General features: G+C 37.7%; 2 protein-coding genes across 2 annotated transcripts; both read right to left on the bottom strand.

Moving 5' to 3' along the window:
- Positions 1–3,386: 3,386 nt before the first annotated feature.
- On the bottom strand, positions 3,387–4,322 carry LOC306639244 (olfactory receptor 5B3-like; the record flags this gene model as incomplete). Its single annotated transcript, XM_079102639.1, has 1 exon — positions 3,387–4,322. The coding sequence occupies exon 1, from the start codon at positions 4,308–4,310 to the stop codon at positions 3,387–3,389; it is 924 nt and encodes a 307-aa protein (XP_078958765.1). The 5' UTR covers positions 4,311–4,322.
- Positions 4,323–12,965: 8,643 nt separating this feature from the next.
- LOC306639237 (olfactory receptor 5B3-like) lies at positions 12,966–13,901 on the bottom strand (the record flags this gene model as incomplete). The annotated part of the gene is made up of 1 exon (XM_079102633.1): positions 12,966–13,901. The coding sequence occupies exon 1, from the start codon at positions 13,887–13,889 to the stop codon at positions 12,966–12,968; it is 924 nt and encodes a 307-aa protein (XP_078958759.1). The 5' UTR covers positions 13,890–13,901.
- Positions 13,902–14,247: the final 346 nt, after the last annotated feature.

The raw sequence follows: 14,247 nt of genomic DNA, 5'->3' as shown, positions 1-14,247 counted from the left end.
AAAAACCAAAGGACAAATGATCTCGCTGATAAGTGCATTCATTAAATGCATTCACATAATGGGGAGGGGAGGGGGCAAGAATGGAGGAAGGAAGGACTGTATAGAGGGAAAAGAGGGGTGGGGAAGGGTAAAAATAACAATGAATCAAACAACATTGCCCTATGTAAATGTATGATTACACAAATGGTATGCCTTTACTCCATGTACAGAGAAACAACATGTATCCCATTTGTTTACAATAAAAATAAATTTAAAAAGAATGTTAATATTAATAGTGGAGTACTAATATTATTATAACAATATTAATAATAACATTGGATAACAGATGATACCTGAATTCCTGAAAAGTCACACATTACCAAAAATGACTTCAGAGAAAGAGAAAATATGACTCTATCTATCAAAAGTATAGACATTAAATTAATAGTGTCAGAACAGATGGCTTCTCTTGTGAATTCTCCCACACAAACATGTTCACAGAGCTGGAATCGATGGTCCATGAGAGGTGTGGTCGCTCCATAGACTTGTGAGGACCCTCCATCTCTTGCCCCTTCCATCCCGTGGTGGTAACTGAAATTCCATGGCCTGTGTAATTTTATTTCAATGTTGCTTACACAGTCACACCACCAACTCCTCTTTGTCTATGGTTAAATCTTTCTAACTCCCTTTCAAAGCATACATTGCCTTTCTGGCACACAACGATAACTCCAATGTTTCCTCATTGTTAAAATGATTGATCTGATCCACTTTTCATAGTCTTCTTATGGGCCTCAAAGACAGACATTGTAAGATTTCAGAAATTAACCTGTAAATCTTTGGTCCTTTATTGACCCTGCCAGAGTGGTACATGTCAATCATACTATGGACTATCTTTCAAATTTTTCCACAAATGCAAAATAATTGCAAAATTATTTAATTGTTGAAACAATAATTTAAATAGGAGACATACCATAAATGCAGAAGTGAATATTAGCACTATCCTACACTGCTCCACAAGCATACTCATTTCAGCACACAAGGTCCTCATGATGTTTAAGATGCCTATTATGTTAGTGACAACAAATTACATATGAAGGATTAAATTTTGCATAATACCAAGCTCTCTGAGGATCAAAATTAAAAAGATGAATATAATATGTTACACTAACATATTGGGTGTACCTTAGTTTTACTGGTAAGAAATATCATCAGGTGTACATTACACACACATTTAGAATCATTTCAGTTAAATGTACAATTTTCGTTCCTAAAGTAATGTTTAAAATATAACCAGGAATGAAGCTTTAAAATGTCCACTACTTGCCATTTAATGAGATATCACTTTCAAGGTAACATTGCAAGAGTTTTGAAATTATCTACTCCACGATGAGCTTTGCAGAAAAATCACCTTGTCTAAAACTGTAACATGTGAGAACTGACAGAAAATTTGGGGGAAAAAGTCTCAGAAAAGCAGAAAACTAATTGTGCCTGTGAATGCACTGCTTATTTATCTTTTGGAAGGTTTACCCAATGCAAAACTCACCATCACCATCCATGATTCAAAGGTCAACGTGTTGATTCAATTAAGCAAAGAAATTTATTCTTATATTCATTTAATAAACATCTGTTGAGACTCTACTATACATAGACATTTATTCAATTAGCAATGATCACACTTGAACAAAACAGACAAAGTCACTGTTCTCATTGGGTTTATATTCTCTTCGGGGAAGATAGAAGGAACAAGCTAGCAAATACACAAAAGGCAAAGGTTCACAGGGTTGGTGACGAATGGCGTAGGATAAGGGGAGAGTTTCTATGGTGCCATAAAAGTGAATATTTTATAAAGGAGCCACAGGAGAGGGCATGTGACAGGGTCCTCTTTCAGAAAAGGTCTGAATGATTGGGGGTTATTCCTCACAGGGAACAGAGAGTGCAAAGCCCTCAGGCTGAAGCATTATTGAAGTTGTGAAAAAGTAGCAAAGAAATAAGTGAGTGCGGAACGGGGTACAAGACTGGGGAAGTGCCAGTAGAGAGTAGAGCTCAAATATGTAAAGATCGAATGGGCAGCATTAGCGATCACTAAGCTTTGGCAGAAAGAAAAATGACAGCAATAATAGTAATATTGGTTTCTCAAGTTGAATTTCAAGTAGTCTGAAAACTGGTAGTAATACATAGATATATTAAAATTGCTTTTATTTTTTTGTCAACACTTTCGGTAATCTAGTTACTTTATGCCTTTGAAAATCAAAACATGAGCATGTTAATTGTATAAAGTGTCTGAAACAGAAATGCTTATTCATACAAGGTACCAGCTTTATTTAGCTCTCATTAAATGTTCAAAGAAGCACATGCTTCTTTTATTAGCATCTTTTCCCTCAGATGAATAGATACTCTTAGAGGAGTTTAGAAAGAAAAGAATATAAGATATAAATTTACAATCAGCGTGCAAATTAAATGTTACACTCTGACTATCAAGTCACAATCTTTCATTCAGTGAAACAGAATCACTAGTGTATGTATGGACAAATGAGAATGAGATTTATTATAAATACAGGCTCATGTGATTATAGAAGTCAAGAAGATCCATGATGTGCTATTTGCCATTCCATGATGGCAGGCTGAGGAGGAGCGTGGGGTGGAGTGAGATGTGTCTAGTGTATTATCAGACACCAAGACTCTGAGGTCCAGAGTGAGAGACAAGGATGGCTGAATGCAAGAAGAAAGGGAAAAAAGGAGAGGCAGGGAGAGAGAATCTGTCCTTTCCACACCTTTCTCTTCTATTCAGTTGAACTCTGGAGGTGTTGGATAAGGACCACCCACTGTGATGAGCACACAGCTTCTTCACTAAGTCTACTGATTCAGGCAGTAGTCTCATTTGGAAACCTCCTCACAGACAGACACACACACATACAGAAAATTGTTTACTAGCTATCTAGATGTCCCTAATCTGATCATACCAACACATGAAAGTAGCCACCACTGTAGTCACATTACATATATGCTGGAAAATTTGCCACATGTGTGTATATGTGTCCTCACGGACACCCACATGCACATTTCCCGTTTTTGAACTTCTCCTGCACAGTTGTACACACATTCACAGGGACATGGGTAAAAAAGTTACCTGGATATAATCGAACAATCAATATTCCTCCTAAAGATTTTCATAAACAATGACAACAAATCAGGCACATTGTGTTTCCAGACATAATATTTCCCTTTTTCCTGACAACAGAGTTATGCAGAGGTAAATGTATCACTTCAGGAACCCAAATTTAGTGTGGGTTTAAATATGCCACTCATTACCTGGGTTAAGGCTAAGAGGTAAGAATATAGGGTTGGTTTTTGGTTTTGGTGTTGGTTTTTTTTTTTTTCCATCCCATTTAAAATCAAATTCCTAAAGATTATTCTGCCTCCCAAATGAACTTGGTGAATGCACTCTTGACCTCCTTGTTCCTTAGGCTGTAGACCATAGGGTTGAGCATGGGGATGACCATAGTATAGAACACAGAAACAATTTTATCAGTGTCCATGGAGTGACTAGAGCTGGGCTGTAAGTACATGAAGATTAGAGTCCCATAGAAAATGGAGACAGCAGTGAAGTGGGAGGTGCAGGTGGACAGAGCCTTCCTGTGTCCTGCACCTGAGCGCATCTTTAAGATTGTGCTAAAAATAAGTATGTAGGATATTAAGATAATAAGAAGAGCAAAAAACACATTGAAGGCACACACAGGAAGAAGAACCAGCTCATTAACATGTCTGTCAGAGCAAGAGAGAGCCATGACTGCTGGAATATCACAGAAGAAGTGATGGACAATATTGGACTTGCAGAAGGAGAGACTGAAGGTGTCCCCAATGTAGAAGGAGGAACTCAAGAAACCACAGAAATAGGAGCCTATGACCAGATATGCACACACCCTGGTTGTCATGGTGGTGGTGTAGTGCAGGGGCTTACACACTGCTGCATAGCGATCATAGGCCATTGAGGACAACAGGTAATTTTCCACGGTAGCAAAGCTTGTAAAAAAGAACATCTGAGCAGCACAAGAATTGTAGGAAATTATCTCATTGCCTACAAGGAGCCCAGCCATGACTGTGGGAGTGACAGCTGAAGAGTAGCAAACGTCCACCAGAGACAGGTTACCAAGGAAGAAGTACATGGGAGTGTGGAGACGGGAGTCCAAGACGATCAACAGGATCATCCCCAAGTTCCCAACCAGAGTGATGGTGTAGATGAGCAGGAACGTCAGAAAGAGGGGAAGCTGCAGACCTGGGTCACTGGTCAGTCCCAGCAGGATGAACTCCGTCACTTCTGTCCTGTTCTCCATCAGTGTTTTCTGAGAATCTCTAGATCCTTTGGAACAGAATGATTTTTAAAAAATGAATTGAAATTGAAATTATAAATACTATATGTAACTTTTCTTGTTCCAATAATTTAAACTTCAAGATACTCCAGAAAACATGTGAGCTTAAAAATCAATGTTTTATTATACTTACCTAGAAGGTTAAATGGTATGATTTTGAGTAATTTTAACATATCATCTACCCAATATTGGATTTTATATGATATTTCATGTATTTAACTGAGATGCAGACTATTTGATATCCTGAGCAAAATTATTTTTCTGGTAAAGTTTTGTGTCCATTCATTTCTTCTGAACACACTAAAAGCTGACACTTCTATGTTGCTTGTCTGCCAAGAAATGCTGTGAACATGTTAGATATGTGTCTACTATTCTCTCAACAATATTAAGAGCTTGATTGATTGCTGAATTCTAGTGCTTGAGAATTTATTAATATTTACACAGGTATTATTGTCGATCTCTGCTCTAAACTCATGCCAACCATTAACTCATGCCTAGTGGTTACTCAGTCTAATGGTTTATAACAAATTCATAGCCAGTTGAATTTACCATTATCACATTTACTCCTTGTCTGCTTGGTTTGAACTCAGTATTTGGGGTTTCACAGTGAACTCAGTGATTAGGTAGTAATTTCATTTGTTTGCTATGTTTGTCTCTCTTTAGGGAAAAAAATAACCATGCAAACAAACATAAGGTTGGAACAATCCATTTAACTTCAAGAGTCCTAAGTGAATTAACAAGTGCAGGCTGACCTGCTTTTTAACTTTTCCCAACAATCTCAAGCTTACTATCACCAAGACATATGCACGTTGACACTGGTGTGGTCGAAAGCAACTTTGGGTAATTTGAGACAAGTTTAATTCTTGGCTCATCATGGCACATCTCTGTATGCCTATTAGGCTTTGTGGAATGACTGGTGGGGTGGGATTGCATTCCAACTGCAGAGGCAATTGAGAGCAGGCACGTTGCCAAACGTAGCAGATACAGAGCTGAAGTGCATGGAAAGCATGCATATCAGTCTGACCATTGACTTCCTAGCAGTCCTTGGTCCTAACCTAACTCCCCTCCGTGAATATCATATTTCTACCTGCTGAATGAATACATTACTGATAGCTACTGTCAGGTATCTTTGTGAGAATAGAATATGATGATTCACAACAAGGGAAGAACTATAGCATTATTATTAGGGTGGGTGGAATGTCTCTAAGTTGGTTCCTCAAGGCAGACGCTGACCTGCAGACCTTTAGGTTCACATGAGGTTTTACAGTCTTGAAGAGTCTCTCCCCAAATTTGCCTTTTCTCCCTCTCTAGGGTCACTGAAATTTTCTGTGCTCTCTGTGTGTCTCAGTCAGTCCTTACTCGAAGCAGAGGATTACTGCACTTACAATTCCACTTGAGCCATTCCTTTTAAAAATTTCTTCCTTGAAATCCATATTTTAGTGTGAAAGAATTCATTTTTTAATACATTCTTTCATTACTGTCATGCCATAACCAAATCACAGAGATAAACTTTGGAACTTCCCATTTTATGGACTGTCTTTAGCACAAAGATCTATTTTGTTGGCAAACTTCTCATTGTAAAATATTTTGAGTTTGTTCTCATGTACTAACAATATTTTACAATTCTTCTTGGAACTGAAACTTTTGGAAGGATATCCATCCAATACTAACCACTGTTCCCTGCCATCTTTCTCCTAAGCCTCTGTCAACTTCGTGTTGCAAGTCAGTCCCTGAACACATTTGTTGCAACCTTTACCACCTAGGTCCACCTTTAACAAATACCGTGTTCTACAACCAGTGAAAAGGACTTTGCATATATGTGGGGGGATAGGAAAGTAGCATTATTATTCTTACATCATTCTTAGTGAATTCAGGGTTTGGAAAGTTATACAGTACCCTAAAATTGCACAGTTTGGTAGGAGAAAGGCTCCAGATTCAAAAATAAAATGACATTTAACCTAACCGAAAGTCTCCACTTTTATCCACATCGCTGTCCACATGTGTAGAGGTGCTAGCAATAGCAAGCATGAGATTTTGAGAAAAAGGTTACAATGCAATTCACAGCCTAGTGATTCATTCAGAACCCTTTTATAGCTTAAATCAGATCAATTCATTCTTCTGTTATTTGTCTTGTTTGTTTAACTCCAGTGAGAAGTACAGACATAGTGAACAAAATTGAAATTATTATTTAATCAGTCGCAGCATCCCGGGTCTTCATTTTTGTTCAAATTTTTGGACATATAAGTAGAAATTGTCATCAGAGTCTCCAGATTACCTTCTATGAAAAATTTCTCATTTATACCCCAAACTCACCTCACTATGTTTAGAAACATGTTGAAATTATAAATTTCTCTTTTCAAAAATAACTTATGGTAGATGTAGGTGCCCTCCTTCTCACTGAAATGTTTATGGAATTAAAAAGCTTACCAGTTTCTTGGAAGACAAAGAACAATCAATCCAGAACAGGGATTCTGAAATCATAATCAGCTGTGGACTGTGCACAAAATTATTGGAGGAGCTCTGTTTCAGTAGTGGTCCCAACGTTCCCTTTCTTTCGGGCTTGGACAAATGGAGTAAAGAACCTTGACATGGATCACACTCTGAACTACGGTGACTTACCTCTGTGGCCTTGGAAGAGTCATTTACCTCCTCCTTAAATAAACATAATAAGATTACTTCTTTCATGTAATTCTCAGAATTGAGTCTATAAATAACAAATAAAGGAGGACTATGAAACATCATATCTAGAGGTTCTCATTTAAAAGTCTGTGTGATTTATCTTTGAGAGTTTGCCTGATCATGGTTGAAGCTTCACAGCAAATCCTCAGATGGGAAGGTCCATATGTGCTAACAATGGTTGTCATGCAGATGAATAAATGATGTCCAAGGATGACCTTGAGTGTGTTCCTTCTAAAACAGGTCATTTTGAGGTGTATTGGGATTTGAAATGCTAGCACATGGAGATCTAGAGAGAATCATGCAGACTTGAGACCTCAGGAGATTGTTCTCAGGAGACTATCTACAGCTCCTGATCTGACTGTCTTAGGGAAGAAGCAATTAAACTATTTGTGGAGATCAAACTGGTTAGCTTGAAGACCACATTATACATACAGTCTTTGGTTATTTTTCACATAAACATAAAAATATAATTAAATCAAGTAAATTTCATTATTAAAAAGAAAATAAGGAAAGGTTTCACAAGGAACCTCAAAAATAAATTTAAAAGCAAGTATGATTGAATTTTTTCATAACCTCAATACTTTCACTGCACGGTTTTCAAAATGCATAAAATATTAATTACATCACTATGTTTATGGGCACAAGATATATAAAGATGCAATTTGTGAAAAAAATTTCATAAGGCAGCAAGGTGAAGCTGTAGAGAAGGTATTTGAATACCGCTAGAGATTCTTTGGCATAACCCAGACACGAGCTCCAGCACTCTCTTAGGTTTTGAATTTGCATGCCCCCCTCCATATTTGTACTTATCTACCCCTATAATCCCTTAATCCTATTTCCTATAATGTGTGTGTGAACGGATAATTTTTTTAATTAGTTTGGTTGTATGGATTTGTATTATTCCTTCTATTATTCTGATTGGAGAGTACCAAATTTTTGGTACTAAAATTTGTTCTAAAGAAACAGGATTTTAAGGATGAGTTTTCTGGTTTGGTTCTGGAGTCTCTGGAATGGACTCCAAAAGTTATCACTTTCAAAACACAAGTCTATTTTGGGTGGTAAAGAGAGCATGGTAATCCACGTTATGATCTCACCATAGAGATACACAAAATATCACCCTTGACACTTCTAATAAAATATTGAAAGCAAAGATCTGAGTAACTATGTGCTATCATTCAAATGTGTATGTCCACTCAAAATTCATTATGGTGGAACCAAAGATCCAGTGTGCTCACATTAAGTCATAGGGCCTTTAGGAGGAGACTAAGTCTGTTTGGAAGTGAATAAGCTTTGTTCCCAAGATTGGATTAGTATGCTTATAGAAAGGCTTGACAAAAACTTCTAGGACTCTTCCTTTCTGAATCACTATATGAGGACACAGCATTTTCCTGTTCCATCACTTGAGATGATAACAGAATTACTTTGCTCCCTCTCACCATGGGAAATGATAGCAAAGAGGTGACTTATGAGGAACAGGACATCACCAGACACCAAATCTCCTGCCATCCTCATCTAGGACCTCCCATCTAAGAGAGCTATAGAATAATAGATTTTCATTTCTTATAAATTATCACATTTAAGTAATGTTGCTATAGCAACACAAATGGTCTAAGACACCAGGTATGTGATACTTTTGAACTAAAGAGAATACTGAAATTGCTAGTTATTCCTAATGTTGATGGAGAAAGTGGAAGAAAATCACATGAGCTCGGGATTTTGAATTACCATCCTTAACACTAAATAAAATACCTGGATGCTTGTAAACCTGTCCTAAAAGAGGCTCATGTCCTGCATCCACTGTGCTGAGACTACTGGGACAAATTCAATCATGTGAGTAGCTAATTGAAATAAAAGCAAAATCCCTTTCCTAGCAGTTTGTCTACCATAAAAGTTGAAATATTATTTGTGAGGGTATATTATCTTGAAAGCCGGCAGGGAGATATTCAGAATGACCCTGATGAAGCTGAAGATATCGACCCCCTAAATTCTGATGAGTCCACTTTGTAAGTAGAATTAACTTTTCTAACCCTAACAGAAACAACTCTATACTCCGTCTGAGAGAACTAATCCTGCGTTGCTCACAGAAATTTTAATAGGCTGCTCTGATGCAGTAGACCTGCCAGACAAGAATGATTCTCCTTAGGACCCATCCCCATTTCTCTTTACTTATAGTTCTCAAATCCCAGAAATCTACTAAACATATAATATTATACATATATTATATATAAGGAGGTGTGTTCACCCACAAATAAACTACCAGAGTTTTCTAGTTCATACACTAAGAAATCTTGGGCACACACATGGGAAGATAAATAAATGATGTGGACATTGTAAAGGAAGAGAAAGCTGAATCAGGCCAAAATAACTAATATAGGCCCACGAATAATAGATCCTGCATTAAATTTTGTGTTTCAAGAAGTTAGAAAGGGTCTCAAACAAGCTGCTTATTTGACTGATGCATTAACAAAATGTATTTAACCCTATGTGAACTAAAAATTCCTGGCACACTGTGACTTAGTGTACGTGAAGAAATGAAAAGCCTACTGGAAACTGGACTTAGAGTGGACTTATTATTTTAAACCTACTTAACCGCCGTGAATGGTGAGAACAACAATCCTTTTACCACAACTGAGAGAAATAATTTTTTGAGGGGAGCCCAAGAGTCTTTGGAGAACTCTATGATTATACTTCTCTGCAGGACAAATCAAAAACTGGGAAACAATGTCACTGAATTGGGAGACTTTAAAATAACGGGAGTGATTGAATCCTGGTGTGGCTGGGGCCAACTGCCAGCTCTCAACAGGCAAAAGAAAGATGCGCGTGACTTCCATAATGAATAGCAGATTCAAAACGGAAGTAAGAATAACATGACTTAGGCAATCATAGCTTTGACTAGATTACCAGAGTTTAGGGAAGTGGAATGAAAACTAAGCATATACATTCTAATTAGATATGTATGGGCAGAAATTTTAGGTGAAGTGAAAAAATCTTCCTGCACTATAAGACACACAGTCAGAGGCTGTATATCAACTTGTACAATCCAGCGAGTCTATATGCAAAGGTCCCAATGTAGTCAAATATTGCCCTGCTGATCTATCTGCTAGCTGTCTCCCAAAGTTTCAATGATCTTTTACCAAGATAACTATAACTGGTGATCTTGTAGAAACTACAAGATTTTTGGAACTACTCGACAATGTGTATTAACTACCCCTACTGGAAGACCACACACAAAAACCTCAGTGTGGCATACCAGTAAGAGTAAAGCTGCCTGGAGGTCAGGTTATCACTGGAATTTAAGGTCAGGTCCCACTCACACTTGGCCCAGTGGAACTGCAATTCCATTCTGTGGTTTTTGCCACAGTTCCAAAGTTCATCTTTGGAATAGTTATACTCTGTTGCCTCATAATCTCTGACTTGTGAAGTGATGCCTATTAGGAGGATAAAGATCAAGTAGAAACCATTGGAATGGCCTCTCTTTTGGAAATAGTAAACCAGAAACAATACAAGATTTCTTGAAGGATTTCAGAGAGCAGGGTCTCCATCAAGGATCTATAAGTTGTGTGAGTGGTAAGTCCCATACAGACCCAGCAACTTAGCTACCGATCATTAAAGAATAAGAGTGAGTAGACAGATGGACAATGGAGAATAACAGTGAATTAGAGAGAGATTAATCGGATTTGGAAGCCAATTGCAACTACCATTCCTGATGTGCATTCATAGTTACTGGTATCTAGGATGCAACTATTTGAGTCATCATTTTTTCTTTTACTCCTGCTAATGAAGACCACCTGAAACAATTAGGTTTTACTTGGAAAGAACAGATATATGCCATCAATGTTCTACATTAGTGGTATTTATCTCCTCAGGCAGATGTGGTAATTTAAACCTCAGGGATCTTGAGAAGATTTCCTTTCTAAACACCATACTGGCCCATTTCATTAACCTTATTGTGTTTGGACCTAATGAGCAAGAAATATCAAACATGCTAGGATTATTAGGAAGGCATTTCCAAGCCAAAAAGAGGGATTAAATGTAAGAAATTCAGAAACGTTTTATCTCAAAGGGCATGCTAGGGATTCAGTGCTGGGGGATACATAGAGATACCCCTTGTAAGTAAAGGGTGAGCAATGTGTCTGCTTGTCTTCACACCAAACAAGGGCACCTCACCTGCTGATCCTCTTTGAATTTTGTAAAAAATCTACTCTTTCTTTCTGTATGTAACACATAGTAGGTAAATATTCACAGAGTCTGTGAAAAATGAAGGGATAAAGAGACAGTTTCTATAGTATAATGAAAGTAAATACTTTATAAAGGAGCACAGGAGAGGGCACATGACAGGGTCCTGTTTCAGAAAAGTTCTGAATGGATTGAGTATTCCTCACAGGGAACAGAGAGTGCAAAGCCCTGAGGCAGATGCATGATCGGACTTGTAAAAAAGCAGCAAAGGAATAAATGAATATGGAATGCTGTGCAAGACTGGGGAAGTGCCATCGGAGAATATAACTCCAATTAATAAAGAATGGATGGGCAGCATTAAGTATCTCTAAGCTTCTGCAGAAAAATGACAGTAATATTGGTTTCCCAGGATACATTTTAAGTAATTTGAAAACTCATAGTAATACATGAATATATTAAAAGTGCTTATGTTTTTCCTCTATATTTTTGGTAATCAGGTTAGTTTTTCATTTTGAAAATTAGAAACTCATAGTAATACATGAATATGTTAAAAGTGCTTATGTTTTTCCTCTATATTTTTGGTAATCAGGTTATTTTTTCATTTTGAAAATTAGCTCGTGTTGGCTGTACAAAATGTCTCAAACAGAATTGCTAATTCGCATGAGGTGCCTGATTCATGTTTGTTTTGTTATAAGTTTAAAGAATCACATTTTCACCTTATAAGAGATCATGTTTTTTCTCAAATGAGGACTCTTAGTGTAGTCTAGAAAGAAAAAAATGTTAGATATGTATTTGCATTTAATATTCTAATTAAATATTAAATTATGATTTTTAAACCCTCGTTTTTTAGTCAGGGTGGTTCTCCAGTGAAACAGGGTCAATTGTGTGTGTGTGTGTGTGTGTGTGTGTGTGTATGAATAAGAGGAGATTTATTATGAATATAAACTCATGTGATTATAGAAGTTAAGACTCCCCCATGGGTTCTGTCTAAAAGCTGGAGAACCAGGAACACTGAGGAGAAGGAGACAAGATGCATCCACTCGGTGTCTGGGAGACCAGGAACCTGAGAGCCAGTAACTCTGAGGTCCAGAGTGAGAAATATGAGGCCTAAATGCAAGGAGACAAGGAGAGCAAGAGAGAGAGAATCCGTCCTTTAATGCCATTCTCTTGTATTCAAGTGAGCTCTTAATGTATTGAATGATGGTCATCATACTGAGGATGAAGTCCTTCATTAAGTGCTGATTCAGACAGTACTCCCTTTTTGGAAACATCCTCACAAACAACTAGAAAATGTTTTACTGGTGATCTGGATATTCCTAATCCAGTCAAATAAATACAAAAATGTAATCACCCTCCCAGACACACAACAATTAATTCTGGCAAATTCATCACAGACATGTGCATGTATCCTTACAGTCACATGCATACATATTTCCATTCACTGACTTTTTATGCAGTTATTTTACACACATTCATAGGGACATGGGTAGAAATAATCAGATGGAAAATGACTGAATAATCAATATCTCCAAAAAGGTTCTCACAAGAAAATGCCAAGATACCACGCACATTCTCATGTAGGGATTGTGTTTCCAGATGTGTTTCCTTTTCTCCAGATAAAAGACTTTTGCAGATGTAAAGGTATCACTGCAGTAATTTGAATTTAGTGTGAGTTTTCATATATAACAAATTACATGAAAAATATCTGAGGGGGATTGATACAGGTGTTATAAATCCCAAAATTTAAAATCGAAATCCTAAAAATTATTTTCCTTCCAAAATGATCTTTGTGAATGCACTCTTGACCTCCTTGTTCCTCAGGCTATAGACCACAGGGTTCAACATGGGAATCACAATAGTATAGAACACAGAGGCAATTTTGTCTGTGTCCATGGAGTGGCTGGAGCTGGGCTGTAGGTACATGAAGATTAGAGTCCCATAGAAAATGGAGACTGCAGTGAAGTGGGAGGCACAGGTGGACAGAGCCTTCTGATGTCCTGCACCAGAATGCATCTTCAGGATACTGATAAAAATGAATGCATAAGATATCCAGATTACTAGGAGAGCAAAAAAGATATTGAAGGTGGCTACATAAATTAGAACCAGCTCACTAACATGTCTATCAGAGCAAGAGAGAGCCATGACTGCTGGAATATCACAGAAAAAATGATGGACCACATTAGATAGACAGAAGGAGAGACTGAATATGTTCCCAGTGTAGATGGAGGCATTCAGGAAGCCACAGACATAGCAGGTTATGACCAGATATGCACACACATTTGTTGTCATGGTGGTGGTGTAGTGCAGGGGCTTACACACTGCTGCATAGCGATCATAGGCCATTGAGGTTAAGAGGTAATTTTCTGCAGTAACGAAACCTGTAATAAAGAACATCTGAGCAGCACAAGAATTGTAGGAGATGACCTCATTTCCAAGAAGGAGTCCTCCCATGACCATGGGAGTGACAGCTGAGGAGTAACCAAAGTCCACCAGAGACAGGTTGCCAAGGAAGAAGTACATGGGAGTGTGGAGACGGGAGTCCAAGATGATCAACAGGATCATCCCCAAGTTCCCAACCAGAGTGATGGTGTAGATGAGAAGGAACGTCAGAAAGAGGGGAAGCTGCAGACCTGGGTCACTGGTCAGCCCCAGCAGGATGAACTCTGTCACTTCTGTCCTGTTCTCCATCAGTGTTGTTTGAGAATCACTAGATCATCTATAGTCATGAGAAAGAAAAAAAGAAAGAAAGAAAGAAAGAAAGAAAGGAAGGAAGGAAGGAAGGAAGGAAGGAAGGAAGGAAGGAAGGAAGGAAGGAAGGAAGGAAGGAAGAATAAAATGATAAAGGAATTCAACTGAATGGGAAAATGTAAGTGCAAGATATTCTTTCATTGTGGCAACAACTTGTACTTTGAGATTCTCCAGAAAAATAATGGACTTGACAATCAAATTTAGTACTTTAAACATGTACAGTGCCATATACTTTTTAATACAAGAAATAATACTGGATCATGTACCTAATTCTAAATCAGTGTAAATGAATCTATCT

This window comes from Sciurus vulgaris (genome assembly GCF_902686455.1).
Source record: "Sciurus vulgaris genome assembly, chromosome: 11".
Taxonomy (NCBI): domain Eukaryota; kingdom Metazoa; phylum Chordata; class Mammalia; order Rodentia; family Sciuridae; genus Sciurus; species Sciurus vulgaris.
Note: the sequence above shows the minus strand (reverse complement) of the source record. Positions and strands in the feature narration are given on the sequence as shown.